This window comes from Oncorhynchus mykiss, chromosome 2 (genome assembly GCF_057628025.1).
Source record: "Oncorhynchus mykiss isolate SJ-2025 chromosome 2, ASM5762802v1, whole genome shotgun sequence".
Lineage (NCBI taxonomy): Eukaryota > Metazoa > Chordata > Actinopteri > Salmoniformes > Salmonidae > Oncorhynchus > Oncorhynchus mykiss.
In genome coordinates, this window is record NC_143023.1 from 102,866,246 (window position 1) to 102,890,254 (window position 24,009).

The 24,009-nt window shown below is 43.2% G+C and overlaps 3 protein-coding genes and 1 long non-coding RNA gene across 7 annotated transcripts in view; 2 read left to right on the forward strand and 2 right to left on the reverse strand.

Moving 5' to 3' along the window:
* Window positions 1–1,802: 1,802 nt before the first annotated feature.
* On the reverse strand, window positions 1,803–2,949 carry LOC110533945 (uncharacterized). Its single transcript, XR_002475065.3, has 3 exons — window positions 2,778–2,949; window positions 2,554–2,647; window positions 1,803–2,336 (listed from the first exon to the last, which is right to left on the reverse strand). It is a non-coding gene; the product is annotated as an uncharacterized LOC110533945 (long non-coding RNA).
* Window positions 2,950–6,166: 3,217 nt separating this feature from the next.
* On the forward strand, window positions 6,167–12,255 carry gatd1 (glutamine amidotransferase class 1 domain containing 1). Of its 2 annotated transcripts, none has more exons than XM_036961430.2 (7): window positions 6,167–6,324; window positions 6,671–6,747; window positions 6,825–6,930; window positions 8,974–9,081; window positions 9,464–9,558; window positions 9,676–9,769; window positions 10,808–12,255. In XM_036961430.2, exons 1-7 carry the CDS (start codon window positions 6,276–6,278, stop codon window positions 10,921–10,923), a joined length of 645 nt encoding a protein of 214 aa, XP_036817325.1. In that variant the 5' UTR covers window positions 6,167–6,275; the 3' UTR covers window positions 10,924–12,255. The 2 variants fall into 2 exon arrangements, with proteins under 2 accessions (XP_036817325.1, XP_036817329.1); XM_036961434.2 differs by having other exon boundaries at window positions 10,812–12,255.
* On the reverse strand, window positions 12,249–23,566 carry chid1 (chitinase domain containing 1). Of its 3 annotated transcripts, XM_090214614.1 has the most exons (13): window positions 22,520–23,107; window positions 21,487–21,636; window positions 21,145–21,208; window positions 20,766–20,898; window positions 20,538–20,582; window positions 19,963–20,069; window positions 19,506–19,567; window positions 19,291–19,380; window positions 18,363–18,461; window positions 18,048–18,197; window positions 16,389–16,469; window positions 14,452–14,494; window positions 12,249–12,794 (listed from the first exon to the last, which is right to left on the reverse strand). In XM_090214614.1, the coding sequence occupies exons 3-13, from the start codon at window positions 21,154–21,156 to the stop codon at window positions 12,696–12,698; spliced, it is 921 nt and encodes a 306-aa protein (XP_090070740.1). In that variant the 5' UTR covers window positions 21,157–21,208; window positions 21,487–21,636; window positions 22,520–23,107; the 3' UTR covers window positions 12,249–12,695. The 3 variants fall into 3 exon arrangements, with proteins under 3 accessions (XP_090070740.1, XP_036817318.2, XP_090070742.1); XM_036961423.2 differs by lacking the exon at window positions 21,145–21,208 and having other exon boundaries at window positions 22,520–23,566; XM_090214616.1 differs by lacking the exons at window positions 21,487–21,636; window positions 22,520–23,107 and having other exon boundaries at window positions 21,093–21,208.
* Window positions 23,567–23,580: 14 nt separating this feature from the next.
* Window positions 23,581–24,009, forward strand: part of ighmbp2 (immunoglobulin mu DNA binding protein 2) — a 30,218-nt gene continuing 29,789 nt past the window's right edge. The window contains exon 1 of the mRNA XM_021578827.3: window positions 23,581–23,852. The gene's annotated coding sequence lies outside the window, so the exon portion shown is untranslated. The remainder of the gene's footprint in view (window positions 23,853–24,009) is intronic.

The following is a 24,009-nucleotide window of genomic DNA, read 5'->3' on the forward strand; positions in this document are numbered from 1 at the left end:
TGGTCTAAAGTAGTCACTATATAGAGAATAGGGTTCTATAGGGCTCTGGTCTAAAGTAGTGCACTATATAGGGAATAGGGTTCCATAGGGCTCTGGTCTAAAGTAGTGCACTATATAGGGAATAGGGTTCCATAGGGCTCTGGTCTAAAGTAGTGCACTATATAGGGAATAGGGTTCTATAGGACTCTCAACTGTGAGAGACGGAATTTTAAACAAAATCCAGAAAATCACATTGTATGATTTTTAAGTAAGAATTCCGGCTCTCACAGACCTGTTAGTTTTTCTGTAAGAAGCCCCCCTGTTCTCCACTCATTACCTGTATTAACTGCACCTGTTTGAACGTGTTACCTGTATAAAAGACACCTGTCAATCTAACAGACTCCAACCTCTCCACAATGGCCAAGACCAGAGAGGGTGTAAGGACATCAGGGATAAAATTGTAGACCTGCACAAGGCTGGGGTGGGCTACAGGACAATAGGCAAGCAGCTTGGTGAGAAGGCAACAACTGTTGCCGCAATTATCAGAAAATGGAAGAAGTTCAAGATGATGGTCAATCAGCCTCGGTCTGGGGCTCCATGCAAGATCTCACCTCGTGGGGCATCAATGATCATGAGGAAGGTGAGGGATCAGCCCAGAACTACACGGCAGGACCTGGTCAATGACCTGAAGAGAACTGGGACCACAGTCTCAAAGAAAACCATTAGTAACACACTACGCCGTCATGGATTAAAATCCTGCAGCGCACGCAAGGTCCCCTTGCTCAAGCCAGCGCATGTCCAGGTCCGTCTGAAGTTTGCCAATGACCATCTGGATGACCCAGAGGAGGAATGGGAGAAGGTCATGTGGTCTGATGAGACAAAAATACAGCTTTTTGGTCTAAACTCCACTCACCGTGTTTGGAGGAAGAAGGATGAGTACAACCCCAAGAACACCATCCCAACCGTGAAGCATGGAGGTGGAAACATCATTCTTTGGGGATGCTTTTCTGCAAAGGGGACAGGACGACTGCACCGTATTGAGGGGAGGATACATGGGGCCATGTATTGCGAGATCATGGCAAACAACCTCCTTCCCTCAGTAAGAGCATTGAAGATGGGTCGTGGCTGGGTCTTCCAGCATGACAACGACCCGAAACACACAGCCAGGACAACTAAGGAGTCGCTCCGTAAGAAGCATCTCAAGGTCCTGGAGTGGCCTAGCCAGTCTCCAGACCTGAACCCAATAGAAAATATTTGGAGGGAACTGAAAGTCCGTATTGCCCAGCGACAGCCCCGAAACCTGAAGGATCTGGATAAGGTCTGTATGGAGGAGTGGGCCAAAATCCCTGCTGCAGTGTGTGAAAAACCTGGTCAAGAACTACAGGAAACGTAGTTTCTATAACAAATATTAAGTTCTGCTTTTCTGGTGTATCAAATACTTATGTCATGCAATAAAAATCATACAATGAGATTTTCTGGATTTTTGTTTTAGATTCCGTCTCTCACAGTTGAAGTGTACCTATGATATAAATTACAGACCTCTACGTGCTTTGTAAGTAGGAAAACTTTCAAAATCGGCAGTGTATCAAATACTTGTTCTCCCATAGGGAATAGGGCTCTGGTCTAAAGTAGTGCACTATATAGGGTTCTATGGGGCTCTGGTCTAAAGTAGTGCACTATATAGGGTTCTATAGGACTCTGGTCTAAAGTAGTGTTCTATAGGGCCCTGGTCTAAAGTAGTGCACTATGTTGGGAATAGGGTTCTATAGGGCCCTGGTCTAAAGTAGTGTTCTATAGGGCCCTGGTCTAAAGTAGTGCACTATGTTGGGAATAGAGTAGTGCACTATATAGGGTTCCATATAGGAGTGAGACGGTGTCACATTTTAGTAAAAACACTGAAATGAATTGCCATTATGCATTTGTTTTAAAAAAAATCCATTGTAGGAAAACCTCAGATTGTCCTTTAGTGTCATCTGCCTCTTGTAACAACACTAGTCCATATTAGTGGAGCATCTTGACTGAGAAACTATCAGGATGGACCACTCTTTCTCCTAGCTCTATCCTAGTCCAGGGTCGTGTTCAGTAGAGCACACCGTAGCAAAACGTTTTGAAACTGAAAACAATGGGCGTTTCTTATTGGACAAGGCCAGATAGTCACTCCATGTCAGTTTTCTTCTGGTGTTAAATGAACATGACCCACCCAGGTAGTGAAAGTCTGTCACCAGTCTGGCAGACCTCACTTGGTAATAGATCCTCCAGTCCCTCCCTCCTCACTGACGAGCTCTGGCATCCCTCAGCCAGACAGAATCGCCATGACACTGTCGTCCGTTTGTAGAAGAAGTGATACAACACTGCGGCTGTGGAACAGAAGGACCGAGTTGGTTAAATGTCTCCACACATCACAAACCAACATGTTGTTTAGTCGGGTATTGGCATCATTAATAAAAGCAACCATTTTCCAGTGCTAATGCCGACGACGCGCCACAAAACTGACAACATGTTTGTTAACTAAGTATGCTTGTGTAAAGAAACAACCACTTATCAAGCCTCAAAAAAAGGTACAGCTGAATAAACCTAAGTGGTACTGAGAGCAGAGTGCAGGTCCAACCCAGAAGACAGAGAACCTGTAGGCCGTTTGTCCAGCTCAAACTGTGGACCATCTCAGGTTCTAGAGGAAACACCAAACATGGTCAATGTTTAGAACTACATGTATACACAACATGTATTATTTCTGATGAGAGTTAGAAACCTGTCACTCCTACGCCCCTCTCTCTCTCTCTCTCTGTGTCCGTACGTACCACTACCCAGCAGTGAAAGGAGATGCTGAGGGTGAGGTAGATGGCAGACAGCACCAGCAAGCCTTTAAACCTCTCCAGTAGCAGAGCGACCAGGCCGACCTGGAACACGGGCATGTTGAGCATCATCAGCAGAATGATGATCACGTTGAACAGCGAGGCTATGTCCTGGATGCTGGAACACAGGTTATAAATCACAGTTAGGCCTAAACAACATTACAGTAATTATAAACAAAGGAAGACCTGGTTGTTATTGGGAAAGATTTTGGAACACTTTCAAGAACAACAAAAGAAAAATAACTAGCTATTAAGTTCAAAAACATTTGAATCATTAACAGGCTACAAAACCAATCATGTACGTACATGAACACCACTAGCTGGATGACAGGCACTGCCCTGAGCAGCTCACTGGAGGAGTTGACACACAGGTCAAAGGTCAGCAGACCCAGCTGGACCAGCGAGCAGTTGGTCTGGAGCATCTCTGGGTTAGGATGAACTTCTCTGGCCCTCGGCTGGGATGAACTTCAAAAGGCCCTCTGGCTTTTACTCTTTGGTTCCTCTCCGTCTTCGCTCCCCTGCCAGCCACAGGTATTTGACCTGTAGTGACACAGCCACTGTAGTGTCAATACCCCCACGACCCTCCTCTTTGATGGCCCTCACCTCCACGACCCTCCTCTTTGATGGCCCTCACCTCCACGACCCTCCTCTTTGATGGCCTTCCCCTCTTCGACCCTCCTCTTTGATGGCCTTCACCTCCACGACCCTCCTCTTTGATGGCCCTCACCTCCACGACCCTCCTCTTTGATGGCCCTCACCTCCACGACCCTCCTCTTTGATGGCCTTCCCCTCTTCGACCCTCCTCTTTGATGGCCTTCATCTCCACGACCCTCCTCTTTGATGGTCTTCACCTCCACGACCCTCCTCTTTGATGGCCTTCATCTCCACGACCCTCCTCTTTGATGGCCTTCACCTCCACGACCCTCCTCTTTGATGACCTTCAACTCCACGACCCTCCTCTTTGATGGCCCTCACCTCCACGACCCTCCTCTTTGATGACCTTCATCTCCACGACCCTCCTCTTTGATGGCCCTCACCTCCACGACCCTCCTCTTTGATGACCTTCACCTCCACGACCCTCCTCTTTGATGACCTTCACCTCCACGACCCTCCTCTTTGATGGCCCTCACCTCCACGACCCTCCTCTTTGATGGCCCTCACCTCCACGACCCTCCTCTTTGATGACCTTCACCTCCACGACCCTCCTCTTTGATGGCCCTCACCTCCACGACCCTCCTCTTTGATGACCTTCACCTCCACGACCCTCCTCTTTGATGATCTTCACCTCCACGACCCTCCTCTTTGATGATCTTCACCTCCACGACCCTCCTCTTTGATGACCTTCACCTCCACGACCCTCCTCTTTGATGATCTTCACCTCCACGACCCTCCTCTTTGATGACCTTCACCTCCACGACCCTCCTCTTTGATGATCTTCACCTCCACGACCCTCCTCTTTGATGGCCACCTACCTCTCCACCTTGAACATGGTGAGTTTTTAGATGTGGATCTTCAGTTCAGATTAAAACATTTAATCCTACGCCTAGTATCAGTGTTCAGGAACACAGGCTGTGTTATTACCTCAGCATGTCAGTCCTGCTGGCAGCCCTACCGAACAGATTGAAATAGATCGTCATTTTGAGGTGAGAAACAAGGTTCTCTGCTTCATAAATGACTCCTGTTAAAGGTCACGTTGAGTCTCTCTAGTCTTCTCCTCTTGCTAGTCCTCCATGAAACAGAAGTACAGAGTAGTTAAATAGCAGTAGTACAACATTAGGATGCTTCAGCCCCAAGTCGCTGTCAACTTAATTATCTTCTGGAAAATGAGCCTGTCTTTGAGGAGATGACGAGGATAGTGCTACGGTAGTATTTCAGAGCTAATTATATATAAACGTACCATGCTCCCTGCTGTCCTCCCATGCATCTGGTCAAGAGCCAAAGCAGTGTGTAACTTTGTGAGTAGTGAGCTAGCTAAATCTGTTCCACAGACAGACAGCCATGGAGAGGTCAGGGTAACGTTAGGGAATACAGGTCCCAAATGCCACCCTATTGCTTATGTAGGGCACTACTTTAGACCACGGCCCACAGGGCTCCAAATGTAGTGCCCTATACAGCGAGACATTTGGGATGCATCCTTTTTGTCCCCGATCGGCTGTAGTAGTTTCTTGGTACGCCAAACTGATTTTAGTTGGCTAGCAACAAGTCTTGTTCTTTACATCATCTAGGAAATCGAATCAAGCCAAGCGAGAGTCATTTGGGGTCCAAACAAACACTTAGCTGGCTAGCCAACATCCTCCAAGTTCTTACTAACAAGCGGGACACACTTTTAACGCCACTTCGATACGAAGTGATTTTCGTAGCAGGTTATGAAGGCATTTTCTCTAACCTTAACCTCAGTCTTACACCTTGATCACACAGACAGCGTTATTCTGGTACACCAGAAGTACCTTCATTTCCAATAGAACTCTGCATTGCAGAGGCAGTGCGTTCTGTGTGGTGCATACCTTGGATTTATCGAATATATAAAAAAATATATTTACAAAAAATTCACCTTTAACTAGGCAAGGTTAAGAACAAATGTTTATTTTATAATGACGGCCTATCCCGGCCAAACCCTCGCATAACCCGGACAACGCTGGGCCAATTGTGTGCGCCGCACTATGGGACTTCCTATCACGACCGGTTGTGATACAGTCCAGGATCGAACCAGGGTACGTAGTGACACCTCTAGCACTGAGATGCAGTGCCTTAGACCACTGCACCACTCGGGAGCCGGCAATATGTGTGCATCAGTTTGTCTTCCCTGTCATCCTCCCCCCTCAGGGAGGGTGCATCAGTTTGTCTTCCCTGTCATCCTCCCCCCTTAGGGAGGGTGCATCAGTTTGTCTTCCCTGTCATCTTCCCCCCTTAGGGAAGGTGCATCAGTTCGTCTTCCCTGTCAGCCTCCCCCCTTAGGGAGGGTGCATCAGTTCGTCTTCCCTGTCATCCTCCCCCCTTAGGGAGGGTGCATCAGTTTGTTTAATTTATTTAACACTTTTTTGGTTACTACATGATTCCATATGTGGTATTTCATAGTTTTGATGTCTTCACTATTATTTTAAAATGTTAAAAAATAAAAAAATAAACTCGAATGAGTAGGTGTGTCCAAACTTTTGACTGGTACTGTATATACATACAAAGGTTTTGTAAAGGACGTTCACATCGTTTTATGCTCACTTCACTTGCTGTACGTTAGACTTTTATTTTGAAATTCGTTCAGCGTGAAAACGGGTGTTGAACTGTCATTGGCTAGAGGAAGTTGAACTGTCATTGGCTAGAGGAAGTTGAACTGTCATTGGCTAGAGGAAGTCGATGTTGAACTGTGATCACTTCCTGTTTTCATTTTTTTTTTTAGCAATGGTCTGAAGTAGCAGCCAACGGATTTGATCTTGGTAAACCACCGAAATGTCTTCTAAACCCACTTGTCTAATTGTGGCCAGTGCAGCTGCACAAGGTAGGTCGTTAACACATTATGAACATGTCATTTCACCCACTTCTGTCGATATGAGCACGTCAATCTAGCGCTGCTGAAGGTAACCTCATGTCATGTGACGGACACAATGAGGCTTGTTATTTTCAATGAACTAGATAGCTATTGCACCCATATTAGTCATGTTTGACAGTATCTTTTATGTGTCAAAAAAGGGAAATATTACTAATTCGGGGGCTGTACTGTTATTCCGGATTGTTTGTTTGACACAATCATTATATTGTACAATAATCACCATGAATGGCTCATACTGCTGCTTTAGTGGCTAGCCTGCTGTTTTAAGTTCTCTCTCTCTCTCTCCTCTCATTAGGAGTGTCTGCTCAGTCGTTCCATCAAGCCTTCTGTCTCTGCAGTTCAGTGTTCAACCTGCAGACCGCTACACCAGGGGTAAGATACACACAGAGATACACACGCACACCCAAAAAAAAAACACACACACGATGTTGGCGCCTTGTCATTTCCAGGGCAAGCCCATAGATTTTGTCGGGGTGGATGAAACCACGGCCAGATGGATCCAAGACTTCAGCCAAAAGTCTTTTGCAACCCCAGCCAAGCTGGAGTCAATAGACGGTAAGATTATAGTACGAGTAGACGGTAAGATTATAGTATGAGTAGACGGTGAGATTATAGTATGAGTAGACGGTGAGATTACAGTATGAGTAGACGGTGAGATTATAGCATGAGTAGACGGTGAGATTATAGTATGAGTAGACGGTGAGATTACAGTATGAGTAGACGGTGAGATTATAGCATGAGTAGACGGTGAGATTATAGTATGAGTAGACGGTGAGATTACAGTATGAGTAGACGGTGAGATTATAGCATGAGTAGACGGTGAGATTATAGTATGAGTAGATGGTGAGATTATAGTATGAGTAGATGGTGAGATTATAGTACGAGTAGACGGTGAGATTATAGTATGAGTAGACGGTGAGATTACAGTATGAGTAGACGGTGAGATTATAGTATGAGTAGACGGTAAAATTATAGTATGAGTAGACGGTGAGATTATAGTACGAGTAGACGGTGAGATTACAGTATGAGTAGACGGTGAGATTATAGTATGAGTAGACGGTAAAATTATAGTATGAGTAGACGGTGAGATTATAGTACGAGTAGATGGTGAGATTATAGTACGAGTAGATGGTGAGATTATAGTATGAGTAGATGGTGAGATTATAGTATGAGTAGACGGTGAGATTACAGTACGAGTAGATGGTGAGATTATAGTATGAGTAGATGGTGAGATTATAGTATGAGTAGACGGTGAGATTATAGTATGAGTAGACGGTGAGATTACAGTATGAGTAGACGGTGAGATTATAGTATGAGTAGACGGTAAAATTATAGTATGAGTAGACGGTGAGATTATAGTACGAGTAGATGGTGAGATTATAGTATGAGTAGATGGTGAGATTATAGTATGAGTAGACGGTGAGATTACAGTACGAGTAGATGGTGAGATTATAGTATGAGTAGATGGTGAGATTATAGTATGAGTAGATGGTGAGATTATAGTATGAGTAGATGGTGAGATTATAGTATGAGTAGATGGTGAGATTATAGTATGAGTAGATGGTGAGATTATAGTATGAGTAGACGGTGAGATTATAGTATGAGTAGATGGTGAGATTATAGTATGAGTAGATGGTGAGATTATAGTACGAGTAGACGGTGAGATTATAGTATGAGTAGACGGTGAGATTATAGTGTGAGTAGACGGTGAGATTATAGTATGAGTAGACGGTGAGATTATAGTGTGAGTAGACGGTGAGATTATAGTATGAGTAGACGGTGAGATTATAGTATGAGTAGACGGTGAGATTATAGTACGAGTAGACCGTAAGATTATAGTATGAGTAGACGGTGAGATTATAGTATGAGTAGACGGTGAGATTATAGTATGAGTAGACGGTGAGATTATAGTACGAGTAGACGGTGAGATTATAGTACGAGTAGACGGTGAGATTATAGTACGAGTAGACGGTGAGATTATAGTATGAGTAGACGGTGAGATTATAGTATGAGTAGACGGTGAGATTATAGTATGAGTAGACGGTGAGATTATAGTATGAGTAGACGGTGAGATTATAGTATGAGTAGACGGTGAGATTATAGTATGAGTAGACGGTGAGATTATAGTATGAGTAGACGGTGAGATTATAGTATGAGTAGACGGTGAGATTATAGTATGAGTAGACGGTGAGATTATAGTATGAGTAGATGGTGAGATTATAGTATGAGTAGACGGTGAGATTATAGTATGAGTAGACGGTGAGATTATAGTATGAGTAGATGGTGAGATTATAGTATGAGTAGACGGTGAGATTATAGTATGAGTAGATGGTGAGATTATAGTATGAGTAGACGGTGAGATTATAGTATGAGTAGACGGTGAGATTATAGTGTGAGTAGACGGTAAGATTACAGTATGTCACCTTTGTGTATTTCTCTGCCACATTCATATCCAAAATCTATCAATTGTTACACAGTAATTGAGAGGTCAGTTATTTGACTGTTAAGATACAAATTGAAATAATTGGCGTAATACTTTGCTGAAGGTCACGTGATGATGTCATGACTGATGTCATGATGATGTCCCCTGTATTCCAGGTGCTCGGTACCAAGCTCTGCTGATTCCAGACTGTCCTGGGGCGCTCACTGACCTGGCACACAGTGGCTCTCTGGCACGCATCCTCGCACACTTCACCTCACAGCAGAGTCAGTACCCTACCCTGTGTCCCCTAGTCTCTAGTGTAGATCTCTACAGGACAGATCCATCGGCACAGATTAGGTCTCTATTTAATCCCCTAAAGCCCAATACAAATGTAAAGGTCCTGTAGAGTTGACACACAGGTCATAGGTCAGCAGACCCAGCTGGACCAGCGAGTAGTGCTCCTGCATTCATGGTAAACATTATGTATATGTCGGCTCAATCAGAAATGACCTTTTTTAATTTCTATCGCACAGCGATCCAAATCCAACAGAGGCCTCAGCTAAATCTTGGGACTCAAAATAGTTTAAGAAACTAATATTGTGAAACATTGTTGCATGGTTTGTGAGATGTTGTTTTACATGACACGACCATGTCTGACCCTACCAGAGGCGGTGTGCGCTATAGGACAAGGGGTATCTGGTCTGTGCTGCGCCATAGTAGAAGGACAGAAGTGGATCTTCACAGGCTACAGTCTCACTGGGGTTAGTCTAACACCACATTCCAAATTCATGAAAGCCAATAATATACCTGATTTGCAAGAAAAGATATGGTTACTCGTTTCATACAACTTCCATTCTCCCGGTTGTGTTATTTCCCAGCCGTCTGTGTTTGAGTTGGTGAGGAGCCCAGACTTTGCCAACCTGCCTCTGATCGTGGAGGACTTTGTCAAGGACAGCGGAGGATCGTACACCGGTGAGTGTGGAGGGAGATAACTGGTATTTTTGTTGCAGGAGTTCTACAGTGCAGACGATTTGGGCAAATACTTATACAACACATTTTCCAAAAAGTTGTAGCATTAGTCACGTAAACACAGAAATAAACAAATGGCACATTGGATTCCTAATTTTAAAAATAAGTGGTTATTTTCTTACCGAGGAGACAAAGTTAAATAAATTACTACCATAAATGTTACATACAAATCTAGGGTTGCAAAATTCTGGTAACTTTCCCCCAAAATCCCAGTTGAAACAGTCCCAGAATCTGGAAGCAATACATCCAGAATAATACAACCCAGAATCTGGAAGCAATACATCCAGAATACTACAACCCAGAATCTGGAAGCAATACATCCAGAATACTACAACCCAGAATCTGGAAGCAATACATCCAGGATAATACAACCCAGAATCTGGAAGCAATACATCCAGAATAATACAACCCAGAATCTGGAAGCAATACATCCAGAATAATACAACCCAGAATCTGGAAGCAATACATCCAGAATAATACAACCCAGAATCTGGAAGCAATACATCCAGAATACTACAACCCAGAATCTGGAAGCAATACATCCAGGATAATACAACCCAGAATCTGGAAGCAATACATCCAGAATAATACAACCCAGAATCTGGAAGCAATACATCCAGAATAATACAACCCAGAATCTGGAAGCAATACATCCAGAATACTACAACCCAGAATCTGGAAGCAATACATCCAGAATACTACAACCTAGAATTTCTGGGAAACCTGTTTTTTTTGTGTGAGTGGAATTGCCACCCTATCAGTAGATCATATTGATTGGCTTCCTGCCTTGTTCAACACTACTTCAGAATGTGCAGAGATCTGATTTGGTCTCATGTCTCTACACGAGGAAGTCATGTTTAACACGGCAGGAAGCCAGGAACCCAATCAATATGACTGACGTGGATGTTCAGTTTTGTGTCTCAAGCAACAACAGCAAAAAAAATGTAACCTGACGTATTTCTATCGCTGTTGTTTTCCCAGCTAGTCAGGAGGACGCCGTGCATGTAGTGATCGACAGACACCTGGTGACCGGACAGAACATCCTGTCTACGTCAGTCGCTGTCAATAACCTCATCCTGCTCTGTAATGGAAAGTAACATGTCTTCTGTTCTGCTACGTGGGGACCAAGCTAAAAAGCCTTGGGCCGGGATTCAATACGATCATGCTTTGACGGCCATGCGCCATTTTTAAAAAGGTAATCAGCCATTGAATCGACAAATGCAGCGTTTATCATGAATGCGTTGCCTTTTAAGGAGCTACTGCCTTTGAAAAGCAACGAATCCATTTGGAAAATGGCCAATTTGGCGTCGATATGAGTTAGAAACAGTTGTTCTACTGTCAAAATTGACAGTGTAAATCAGATAATTTTGGTCATAAAGTGGGTCTCGTCTAAAATGAAGTTTGGAACATCTGTGCGTCACAATGGGTAAATGAAGGTTGGGTTTTGATTTGACGATGTCTATTTACTCACTGACATGGGGTGAACAGCTGCTGTGATTCCTCTCTATCCAATAGAAAAAACTGTGACTGACCTGCCCAGCAGCTCCAAGACAAGTCGCACATTTTTTTTTTTTTTACCTGAGAAATACTGCACCAAACACCTTTTTAGATGTAAAATTACACAACTATAACATCCTCGACAAAAACGTCTACATTTTTTCCCGATTTATTGAGTTATCTTAGATTCACTCTATTTTCAGGAAGTGAAATAGGCTTTGTGGGGGACAAACAGCATTAACTAAACCTCGGAGTCGGTCAGGAAACACACCCCCAAAACTGAAATCTGTTTCTCTAATAAGCAACAGAAAAACACGTGCCAATCGGCTGCTTCCGTGGCTCTTTTAAAAAGGTGCGTTGCCCACAAAGATCGGATTTAATCCCAGCCTTATTTTGACATGAACAGGATATGATTGATTTGATTTAACAGGGCTCATCAGAGTACACATACAGTAAAATAAAAACTGAACCTTTCAACTACAGGTGTCGCAGGCAACATCTCAAAGTAGAGCTCCTTTACATTTAGTGCTATCAAGGACAAATATAAAGGTTCTGGGTACAGGGCATTTAGTAAGATATGAGGACATGCTGTACAACTCCTGTCTTATGTACTGTACACCAGAGTTGGTGCAATTCCATTTCAGAAAGTAAACCAAATTACAATTAGATTCCAATTCTACCTTTTATTGAAGAGAATTGGAATTTCAGTGCTCTTCCTGAATGGAATTGAGGCCAACCCTGCAGTCTACTACAGCAGAGGTTTGTAGTACGAGTAGCCCCCCCCCCCCCCCCCAACACACACACACACACACACACACACGTCAAGCCTGGTTCAGCAGCCACCGGTGAGGTATTAGAAAAAGTATCACTGTATGTATGTATATTTCTATTGTCGATTTACATTTGTATATTAAAAACAACACTGAACAATGTACCTTTTTATTTCATGTCAAAGAAACATTCCTGCAGTTCTTAAAAATGGTAGAAGCAGCTGTCGAACCGTTTTTCATCTGGATAGTTCCATTTAAAAACATGAACACCTTGTGTGTGACATATCCCATAATAACCCTGTCACCAACCTCCAGTTGAAGAACTGCTTTGATGGATGTTTTTACTCTGCTCCTGCCACGTTGGCAGCTTCAAGTTCCGTAGTTCAGTTTGAGTGTCACTCCACATACAACTTCGTCTCCAATAATCTTCCTGAGATAAGACACGTCCCTCATTCATAAAAAAAAAAAAAAGTTGTAGAATCCTCATGCTTGGTTGGTGCTCAGCAAATATTACCATTAACTATATACCATTTGCACATATGGTACTGGTTTATCGATGCGCTAACAAAGAAAGGAGCTCGAAGTCTCTTACTCTGATTGGCTCATAACAGGTCATAGAAATAGTCCAGCCCTTGGCCCAGTTCCCACATGGAGATTCCTGTACCTAACTCAGTGGCTAAAGAGATACGCTGATGGAGAGACTAGAGGGAGGGAGAGAGAAAGAGAGAGAGAAAGAGAGGGCAATACATTTATAAGGATCTGTGTTTCTGGAAAATGTTGTTTGATCATGAATCAAATCAACGTAACTTAAATCTGGTGATACTCTTGTTTTGTGTATCTATCTGGCTATTTTGAGAATCATCTGCAGTGCATTTGGACAGCATCAAGACCCCTGGACTTTATCCACAGTTTGTTACATCCTCATTCTAAAATTAAGCAAATGTATTAAACATAACAGAAATACCTTATTTACATAAGTATTCAGACCCTTTGCTATGAGACCCCGAAATTGAGCTCAGGTGCATCCTGTTTCCATTGATCATCCTTGAGACGTTTCTACAACTTGATAGGAGTCCACCTGTGGTAAATTCAATTGATTGGACATGATTTGGAAAGGCACGCACCAGTCTATAAAACCAAGCCATGAGGTTGAAGGAATTATCTGTGGAGCGCCGAGACAGAATGGTATCGAGCATTGAAGGTCCCCAAGAGCACAGTGGCCTCCATCATTCTTAAATGGAAGAAGTTTGGAACCACCAAGACTTTTCCTAGAGCTGGCCGCCCGGTCAACCTGAGCAATCGGGGGAGAAGGACCTTGGACAGGGAAGTGACCAAGAACCCAATGGTCACTCTGACAGAGCTCCAGAGTTCCTCTGTGGAGATGATTGTCCTTCTGGAAGGTTCTCCCATCTCTGCAGCACTCCACCAATCAGGCCTTTACGGTAGTGTCTAGACAAAAGCCACTCCTCAGTAAAAAGGCACCAAAGGACTCTCAGACCATGAGAAACAAGATTCTCTGTTCTGAAGAAACCAAGATTGAACTATTTGGCCTGAATGCCAAGTGTCACGTCTGGAGGAAACCAGGCACCGCTCATCACCTGGCCAATACCATCCCTACGGTGAAGCATGGTGGTGGCAACATGTTTTTCAGCAGCAGGGACTGGGAGACTAGTCAGGCTTAACGTACAGAGATCCTTGATGACAGCCCGCTTGGAGTTTGCCAAAAGTATCTAAAGGACCCTCAGACTATCCCTACGGTGAAGCATAGTGGTGGCAGCATCACAATGTGAGACTGTTTTTCAGCGGCAGAGACTGGCAGACCAGTCAGGATCGAGGCAAAGATGAACGGAGCAAAGTACAGAGAGATCCTTGATGAAAACCTGCTCCAGAGCTCTCAGGACCTCAGACTGGGGCGAAGGTTCACCTTCCAACAGGACAACAACCCTAAGCACACAGCCAAGACAATGCAGGAGTGGCTTCGTTACAAGTCTCAATGTCCTTGAGTGGCCCAGCCAGAGCCCAGACTTGAACCCAATCGAACATCTCTGGAGAGACCTGAAAATAGCTGTGCAGCAACGCTCCTCACCCAACCTGACAGAGCTTGAGAGGATCTGCAGAGAAGAATGGGAGAAACTCCCCAAATACAGGTGTGCAAGTACTGAGTAAAGGGTCTGAATACTTATGTAAATTTGTTTCAATTTTTTAAATATAAATCTGCTAAAATGTATAAAAACCAGTTTTTGCTTTGTCATTATGGGGTAGTGTGTGTAGATTGAGGGGAAATCAATTTTAGAAGAAGGCTGTAACGTAACAAAAAGTGAAGTTGTCAGATGTATTCTGTACATCAAAAGGTCATACCTTCAGAGTTGGGTAATAGACCACATGCTTGACTCCATTGCTCCTAGAATGTGAAACACAAATCAAGTGAGTTATTGTGGTGTGATGATTCCGACAAGACGAGCCCCATTTCTTCACAAAAACAGTAAATAAATGAGTGCTGAATGGAAACTGCATTTCACCTAATCTAGAAATGATCGTTCTTTTAATTGACATAATATGAAGTTAAAGAATACCATAATCTGGTAGACTGTCCCTCTAATACCATAATCTAGGAGACTAACTGTCCCTCTAATACCATAATCTGGTAGACTAACTGTCCTTCTAATACCATAATCTAGGAGACTAACTGTCCTTCTAATACCATAATCTGGTAGACTAACTGTCCCTCTAATACCATAATCTGGTAGACTAACTGTCCCTCTAATACCATAATCTGGTAGACTAACTGTCCTTCTAATACCATAATCTGGTAGACTAACTGTCCCTCTAATACCATAATCTGGTAGACTAACTGTCCTTCTAATACCATAATCTAGGAGACTAACTGTCCCTCTAATACCATAATCTGGTAGACTAACTGTCCTTCTAATACCATAATCTAGGAGACTAACTGTCCCTCTAATACCATAATCTGGTAGACTAACTGTCCTTCTAATACCATAATCTAGGAGACGAACTGTCCCTCTAATACCATAATCTGGTAGACTAACTGTCCTTCTAATACCATAATCTGGTAGACTAACTGTCCTTCTAATACCATAATCTAGGAGACTAACTGTCCTTCTAATACCATAATCTGGTAGACTAACTGTCCCTCTAATACCATAATCTGGTAGACTAACTGTCCCTCTAATACCATAATCTGGTAGACTAACTGTCCTTCTAATACCATAATCTAGGAGACTAACTGTCCCTCTAATACCATAATCTGGTAGACTAACTGTCCTTCTAATACCATAATCTAGGAGACTAACTGTCCCTCTAATACCATAATCTGGTAGACTAACTGTCCCTCTAATACCATAATCTGGTAGACTAACTGTCCTTCTAATACCATAATCTGGTAGACTAACTGTCCTTCTAATACCATAATCTGGTAGACTAACTGTCCTTCTAATACCATAATCTAGGAGACTGTCCTTCTAATACCATAATCTGGTAGACTAACTGTCCTAATACCATAATCTAGGAGACTAACTGTCCTTCTAATACCATAATCTGGTAGACTAACTGTCCTTCTAATACCATAATCTAGGAGACTAACTGTCCTTCTAATACCATAATCTAGGAGACTAACTGTCCTTCTAATACCATAATCTGGTAGACTAACTGTCCTTCTAATACCATAATCTGGTAGACTAACTGTCCTTCTAATACCATAATCTGGTAGACTAACTGTCCTTCTAATACCATAATCTGGTAGACTAACTGTCCCTCTAATACCATAATCTGGTAGACTAACTGTCCTTCTAATACCATAATCTAGGAGACTAACTGTCCTTCTAATACCATAATCTAGGAGACTAACTGTCCTTCTAATACCATAATCTGGTAGACTAACTGTCCTTCTAATACCATAATCTAGGAGACTAACTGTCCCTCTAATACCATAATCTGGTAGACTAACTGTCCTTCTAATACCATAATCTGGTAGACTAACTGTCCCTCTAATACCATAATCTGGTAGACTAACTGTCCTTCTAATACCATAATCTGGTAGACTAACTGTCCCTCTACCATAATCTGGTAGACTAACTGTCCTTCTAATACCATAATCTAGGAGACTAACTGTCCTTCTAATACCATAATCTGGTAGACTAACTGTCCTTCTAATACCATAATCTAGGAGACTAACTGTCCCTCTAATACCATAATCTGGTAGACTAACTGTCCTTCTAATACCATAATCTGGTAGACTAACTGTCCCTCTAATACCATAATTTAGGAGACTGTACCTCTTGTAGCTGAAGTAGTGCTCCTCAGCCTGTTCATCCCATAGTAGTCTAGGCTTCAGCTCCTTCAACAGCTCTATGAACCTTTACAGGAAACAAAGACAAAGAGAGAGGGTTGAAGGGGAACTGGAGGTGACACAGAGAGAGAGGGGGAGAGAGAGAGAGGGTTGAAGGGAGACTGGAAGTGACACAGAGAGAGAGGGTTGAAGGGAGACTGGAAGTGACACAGAGAGAGGGTTGAAGGGGGACTGGAGGTGACACAGAGAGAGGGGGAGAGAGAGAGAGGGATGAAGGGAGACTGGAAGTGACACAGAGAGAGAGAGAGGGTTGAAGGGAGACTGGAAGTGACAGAGAGAGAGGGTTGAAGGGAGACTGGAGGTGACACAGAGAGAGAGAGGGTTGAAGGGGGACTGGAGGTGACACAGAGAGAGGGAGAGAGAGAGGGATGAAGGGAGACGAAGTGACACAGAGAGAGAGAGGGTTGAAGGGAGACTGGAGGTGACACAGAGAGAGAGAGGGTTGAAGGGAGACTGGAGGTGACAGAGAGAGAGAGAGGGTTGAAGGGAGACTGGAGGTGACACAGAGAGAGGGTTGAAGGGAGACTGGAAGTGACACAGAGAGAGAGGGTTGAAGGGAGACTGGAAGTGACACAGAGAGTGAGGGTTGAAGGGAGACTGGAAGTGACACAGAGAGAGAGGGTTGAAGGGAGACGAAGTGACACAGAGAGAGAGGGTTGAAGGGAGACTGGAGGTGACACAGAGAGAGAGGGTTGAAGGGAGACTGGAGGTGACACAGAGAGAGAGAGGGTTGAAGGGAGACTGGAGGTGACACAGAGAGAGAGGGTTGAAGGGAGACTGGAGGTGACAGAGAGAGAGAGGGTTGAAGGGAGACTGGAGGTGACAGAGAGAGAGGGTTGAAGGGAGACTGGAGGTGACACAGAGAGAGAGAGGGTTGAAGGGAGACGAAGTGACAGAGAGAGAGAGGGTTGAAGGGAGACGAAGTGACACAGAGAGAGAGAGGGTTGAAGGGAGACGAAGTGACACAGAGAGAGAGGGTTGAAGGGAGACGAAGTGACAGAGAGAGAGAGGGTTGAAGGGAGACTGGAGGTGACACAGAAGTGACAGAGAGAGAGAGGGTTGAAGGGAGACTAAGTGACACAGAGAGAGAGGGTTGAAGGGAGACTGGAGGTGACACAGAGAGAGAGGGTTGAAGGGAGACTGGAGGTGACACAGAGAGAGAGGGTTGAAGGGAGACTGGAGGTGACACAGAGAGAGAGGGTTGAAGGGAGACTGGAGGTGACACAGAGAGAGAGGGTTGAAGGGAGACTGGAGGTGACACAGAGAGAGAGGGTTGAAGGGAGACTGGAGGTGACACAGAGAGAGGGTTGAAGGGAGACTGGAGGTGACACAGAGAGAGAGGGTTGAAGGGAGACTGGAGGTGACACAGAGAGAGAGAGGGTTTAAGGGAGACTGGAGGTGACAGAGAGAGAGGGTTGAAGGGAGACTGGAGGTGACACAGAGAGAGAGGGTTGAAGGGAGACTGGAGGTGACACAGAAGTGACAGAGAGAGAGAGGGTTGAAGGGAGACTGGAGGTGACACAGAAGTGATAGAATCTTCTGTATAGATTACTACTAGTATAGAGTATTATTAGGAGTATCCTACCTGCCCCCCAGCAGTGGTTCAGCTCCGTAGGTGGAGAAGTCCAGTCCATATAGGTTGAGTCCCAGCAGTATCTTGTGTCTCCATTGGTTGTTGGGGGACAACTCTAGAACACATTCTCTCAGCCAGGGTAGAGGGGAGCTGGGGCCCGGTCTAGGAGGGAAGAGAGAACCTGATTTATTGATATACTAAGAACATGGGCGTTGCCTATAACATCAGTCAAAATGTTCAGTGATGGTCATTTTACCAATATATATATATATATATATATTTTTTTTTATAAAGGATATGATTGTTTCAGTGAGAAGGAAATCTTACCGTCCAGAGGAGAAGTCGTAGGTCATTAGACTGAATCCGTCCACTACAGGAGCCAACTGCTCAAACTGCTCCCTCCCGAACATCCCCGGCTGGCCTGAACTGATCACAACAGAAAGATTAAACTCCTCTCTCTCTGTCAGGATAAAACATGGTAGTAATTGTATTGCAGCCTTAGTATTTTTTACAGGATGCCTAAGTTAAAACAGTGTAGTGTATTTTCAGGATAGAAAAACACTTTCAGTGTAAATTAAAAAGTACTAAAAGCAGATAAGGTAGAAAAGATCATCAGGAATGTAATAAATTAAAACTCACACCTGTTGATGACCTGTTAAACTGCCACTATCAAATGTCTGGCAGTATTTAATGTTATGGTTAAAGTTTGATGATTCAGAGACACTGTTAATGATCTGTGACCTTGTGTGATTCTAGAGCAGCTGTCGTCTTCCTACAAGCCTCTCTCACTGGTGTGATTCTAGAGCAGCTGTTGTCTAACCCTAACCCTGTTGCAACCGAGTGATTTTTCATTGACTTCAACATCAACTGCTCTCCTTTTTACCTTAACAGACCTAGAGATTTTTTAAATATAATCTCATCTTTGAGAACTAACAATTACCCAAATAAAAGCTAGACATTCAAGAAGAATTGAAAATGACTAAAACAATGAATGTAACAGTATTGATTGTATTATGTTTGAGCAAAAGAACACAGCTTTAGTAAAGACAGAAAATAAGGAAATGTGCTTTAAATTTGCAACATTTTCTCTCAGTGCCGTAGAGACATCTGTAGAATTGCAGAAAATTGGATTAAAATTACACAGCCCTGGTCTCTAAAATGTTCTCAAATTCAGACAGGCTTTTGTGTTTTAATGATCTGATAAAATAGTAAATCAATCATGTTGTGATATTTTTATGACATCTGTATCGCCTACCTTGCGACGGCTGGCGGAATGACCAGTACACAGTCCAGCTTCTTCTCCTTAAGAGCCTCACAGATGTGTGTAATCATGTGGACCAGCTCCCTGAATGGAATAGTGTTTACAGTCAATACAAACCAAGATTGTAAAAGTTGATTTTAAACTCTTCAGAGGGGTCATTACCATGACTACGACAGGTCACGGTGTCATGTAGTGGCTGTGTTACTCACACTCTCTTGTTCCCTCCCAGCTGACTCCACAGCTCCAGCGTATAGCCATCAAAGCCTTCTGTCTGCAAAGGCAGAACACAATTAGGCGTTTACAGTTGACATGTTAGTCGTTCAGTATACACTCCTATGATATAAACAGTGGAAGCCAACATCTGCAACAAACATTCACTTTGGGGTATACTACTATGTGAGAATATTTACCGTTAAAAAGAAACACATAACACATTCAACTTTTTTGGCAGTTGATAAACTGTTTTCAGTCTCACTTGCCAACTGATATGTGATATAAATGTACTATAATGCATTAGTATTATATTGTGAATTTAACTCCTTATATGCAGGCCCCATGGTCTAGTACCCCAGAGACCAGGGTTTGAGCCCCGTCTCCCCCTTTCCCATTTTGTCTCCCTCCTAGCTGTTTCTAATATCTGAATAAAGCATAAATGCTCCTCCTTACCTTAGCTACGTCCACCATCTCAGTCCCCAGCTCCTCGATCTCATCCTCACTGCCCAGAACACTCATATAGTCCTGGTACGACCAGACGTCAAATAACAGACGAGGAACTGAGCGAAAAGAAGAGAAGCATCAGATGACGAAGGCCCTGTGTTTGGTTATCATGTGACAGATTCTATCCTGTATTTTAAGCCTTATCCAGAAATAAGAATTACACCAAAACAGTTTTTGGACAGTTTGATGAAAAATTCAAGCATGTCACATGATTACCAAACACAGGGACCCTTTTTAGGACAAGAGACCAGGAGAGTTAGATCAGGAGGAGAGAGTGATCAGGAGGAGAGAGTGATCAGGAGGAGAGAGTGATCAGGAGGAGAGTTTGATCAGGAGGAGAGTTTGATCAGGAGGAGAGAGTGATCAGGAGGAGAGAGTGATCAGGAGGAGAGAGTGATCAGGAGGAGAGAGTGATCAGGAGGAGAGAGTGATCATTGGAACTGAATGTGACTGAATGATACCATAGTGAGGTCATCTGGAAGTATACTTCTTATTTAAATGGAAGCTGAGTTTAATACACTTACGCATTTTGATTTTTTTGTTTGCCTTCCGCACAGCTTTTACCCAACCTAGAAAAGAAGGAGAGTCTTTGAAAGACAACTTTCTATATTTGCCATATACTCCCTTAGTACACATGTCTGACTATCGCAACTCTGACAAGTCCTTAGTACACATGTCTTAGACATCACAACTTTGTCTGACAACATCACAACTTTGTCTGGCTTTAATCTGGTTAGTCTATGACAGATTACCTGGGTCATGATCGTGTAGACCAGTGATATGAAAGCTCTCTGGTCCTCTCCGTCTCAGCTGAAGCCACACTGGAGACACAGAGGTCAGCTTGGAACCGAACACCTTGGCAACATCGTAACCATGAGAGTTCCACTGGAGGAAGAGAAATAAAGCAGAAGGAAGTGAGAGGTTATATGAAGAATTGATTCAAAATGTATTCAAGGAGCCTGTTGATGAGATATAGCTCGTACACAACAGTAGTAAGAAGATAGTTACACTATTAAATACACAGACATGAAATAGTAATAGAAGGGTGATCAGAATCACCCAGATAAACACGTGGGTACCTGCAGGTAGCCTGGGTACCAGTCTGTATTGAGTTATCATGCCACTCCTTACCATGCTAAACATGAAGTACAAGGAGTGGAATATTAGTGAATCCGGTTCTGGATTCCAGGCTAACCTGCAGGCAGAAGATGGGCAACATTTCTGTAAAGGATAATGTGTCACTGTTGTTCAAAAGGTGACTGCAGCATTCAGTCTGGTTTAACCAGACTCTAAACCAACACACCAACCTGCTTTTGGAGACTTACACAGCGCCTGACTTAGACTGAAATAGGAGCCGGTACTGTTTATATTTAGGTGCAGGAACTCTGCAATACTTATAAGCTAATCATTTTTCTAAGAGGTGCAGGAACTCAGCTCCGGTGAGCTCCATCCCAAATCAAGCACTACACTTACAGGAGTTATATACCCCAGTACGGGCCCTTGGAACGTGTGTTGAGTCACAGCCTGTTGGCAGTATCTCCTCTCCTCCTTTACGATGTCCTTCCACTGAGGGTCAGTAACGACCAGACCTCGCTCCAGCACCGACCGCTCTGCCTGGGACATCTGATATAATAATAAACCAACACAAGAAACAACTATTTGCATGTGTAGTTGTAAAACCAAACAAACTACAGTCTCCAAGGTTGGGGTCCATTTGAATTTGAAGGCTGTCAATTCAGGAAGTAAACTTAAATTCCAACTCAATCATTGAAAAATGGGCATCTATTTTCAGTGATTTCCACAATAACCTGAAAAAAAGGGCATCTATTTTCAATGATTTTCTCAATAACCTGAAAAAAAGGGCATCTATTTTCAATGATTTTTTCAATAACCTGAAAAAAAGGGCATCTATTTTCAATGATTTTCTCAATAACCTGAAAAAAAGGGCATATATTTTCAATGATTTTCTCAATAACCTGAAAAAAAGGGCATCTATTTTCAATTATTTTCTCAATAACCTGAAAAAAAGGGCATCTATTTTCAATGATTTTCTCAATAACCTGAAAAAAAGGGCATCTATTTTCAATGATTTTCTCAATAACCTGAAAAAACTTCAAATCACTTCCTGAATTTGCTGCCTTCAATTACAATTGACCTCAACCCTGGTTGTCTTGTTGCCAGACTTGTGGAGCTGTGAGGAAGATACAGCAACTGTGGGTACTGGGATGAGACTAACTAAATGAACACTGACAATATATATAATGACTTCATTGTGGTCTATGTCCATTCTACAATACTGGTAATTTGCTGAAATCAGAACTGGGTACAGGGGGAATACAAAGTCCACACTTCCCCCCCATGGGCTGAGCCCTAGCGAGGACACTTAACTCCAGTGTCCATAGGCATAGCTCATTGAGCCCGTTACATACACTGGTTCCAGGATGCAAAATACTGATGCCACCACTCGTCCTCATCATAAAATCACCACTATCCTCCTCTTCCTCACCTCTGGCTCCTGTGTTTTGGAGTCCTTCTTCTTGGCATCAGTCCTGGACAGCGTAGCACTAACATAGCTGACCAACAGGGTAGACAGTATGGTGTGTAGCACAATGATTAACGTCGCTTCTACTCTCATCTCTCCTCTGAGTCAAGCTACACATAGACAGGAATGGGACCAATTGCTGCTCCTGCAGTTGGCTGCATCAACACGAACTGGAAAAAACCTAGATTTCTAGCTACCCCCTCAGATAATTACAAGTTCTAGCAAGTGTGATACAGGAAACTGTGTCGGAAGCATTTGCGAGTTCCGGCAAGAAGCACCCTGCCTGGCTAGAGTTACGGTGTTAATGTTGTCAAGTCAGCTGAACACCCAATGATGCATGGTGCCCACAGCCAATTCGACGTTTTGATATGAATTATAACCAGTGAGAAATCACGAATATACTAGTAATCTCACTCAACCCTACTCATGAAGTTGCAGGTCCTTGTGGCTGTGTAAACCATAGAGAATGATAGAGGCCTCTAGTAGCCAAAAGGCTATGTTAACATGTATTAGTATGGGCAGCGACATTGAGGGCTTCCACCATTTTAATGTGGTCAACTGGGTGGGACTTCCAACGTTATTGGCTGAACCATCCTGGTGACCCTGTTGGAGTCATGTCCAACAGGGTCATCAGGAAGAATAAGCCAATCAAGATGTTTTGGTTTTTTTATTACATAAAAGCTTCAATATTCACAAACAGTGACGTTAGCTAATCAAAATGTATAAGATCTCCTCAGCCTGTGTTTACCAAAGACCTTATTTTTGGCATTTATCCCCCAAAAAACTACAAAAATGACATACATTTTCCCGTAGACTTTGTCCAATGAACCATGGCGGAGTTAGCGCCATTACTATTGTTCTTTATTGCACTGCCTGTGCGCAGACGACATAATAGAAACGATATAGGGATGCTTTCTCTATCCTTCTCTATGGTGTGTACGAGCTGTTTGACAGCAAACTGGCAGAAAAAAAGAAGAAGAGACACTTCCTGGTCCTCCAATTCTAGTTTGCAAAATAAGAGTTTTGTATTTCGAACTTTTGCTCATGGAAGTCGCACAATGAAATAAGCACATACAACATTTACAGGAGAAAAAAATCAAAGGACAGAGAATAATCTTTTTTTTTGTTGGTAGCAAATTAAATAAACTGTAGAAGAATTCAGAAACGTTCATCCTAACCCACGCTCCAGCTCAGCAGGTGGCGATATACCTTAGACGTGTTTGCAACGAAATGACGCATTAATCCACCGAAGAGGAAAATAGTGAATTTGCTCAACTCGAACTGATTCAACAAGCAGGTAGTTTTTTGGTTTTACCTACACTAGTTTGCTTTCGTTGTAGAACGGATAGTTAATAAGCAGTTGGGAATTCTAGTTGACACTGTTAATCTGCCGTTCCTTGTGTTATTGTCTTAAATTAAATGAAAGTAGCAGCTATATATCTATGGTAGGCTAG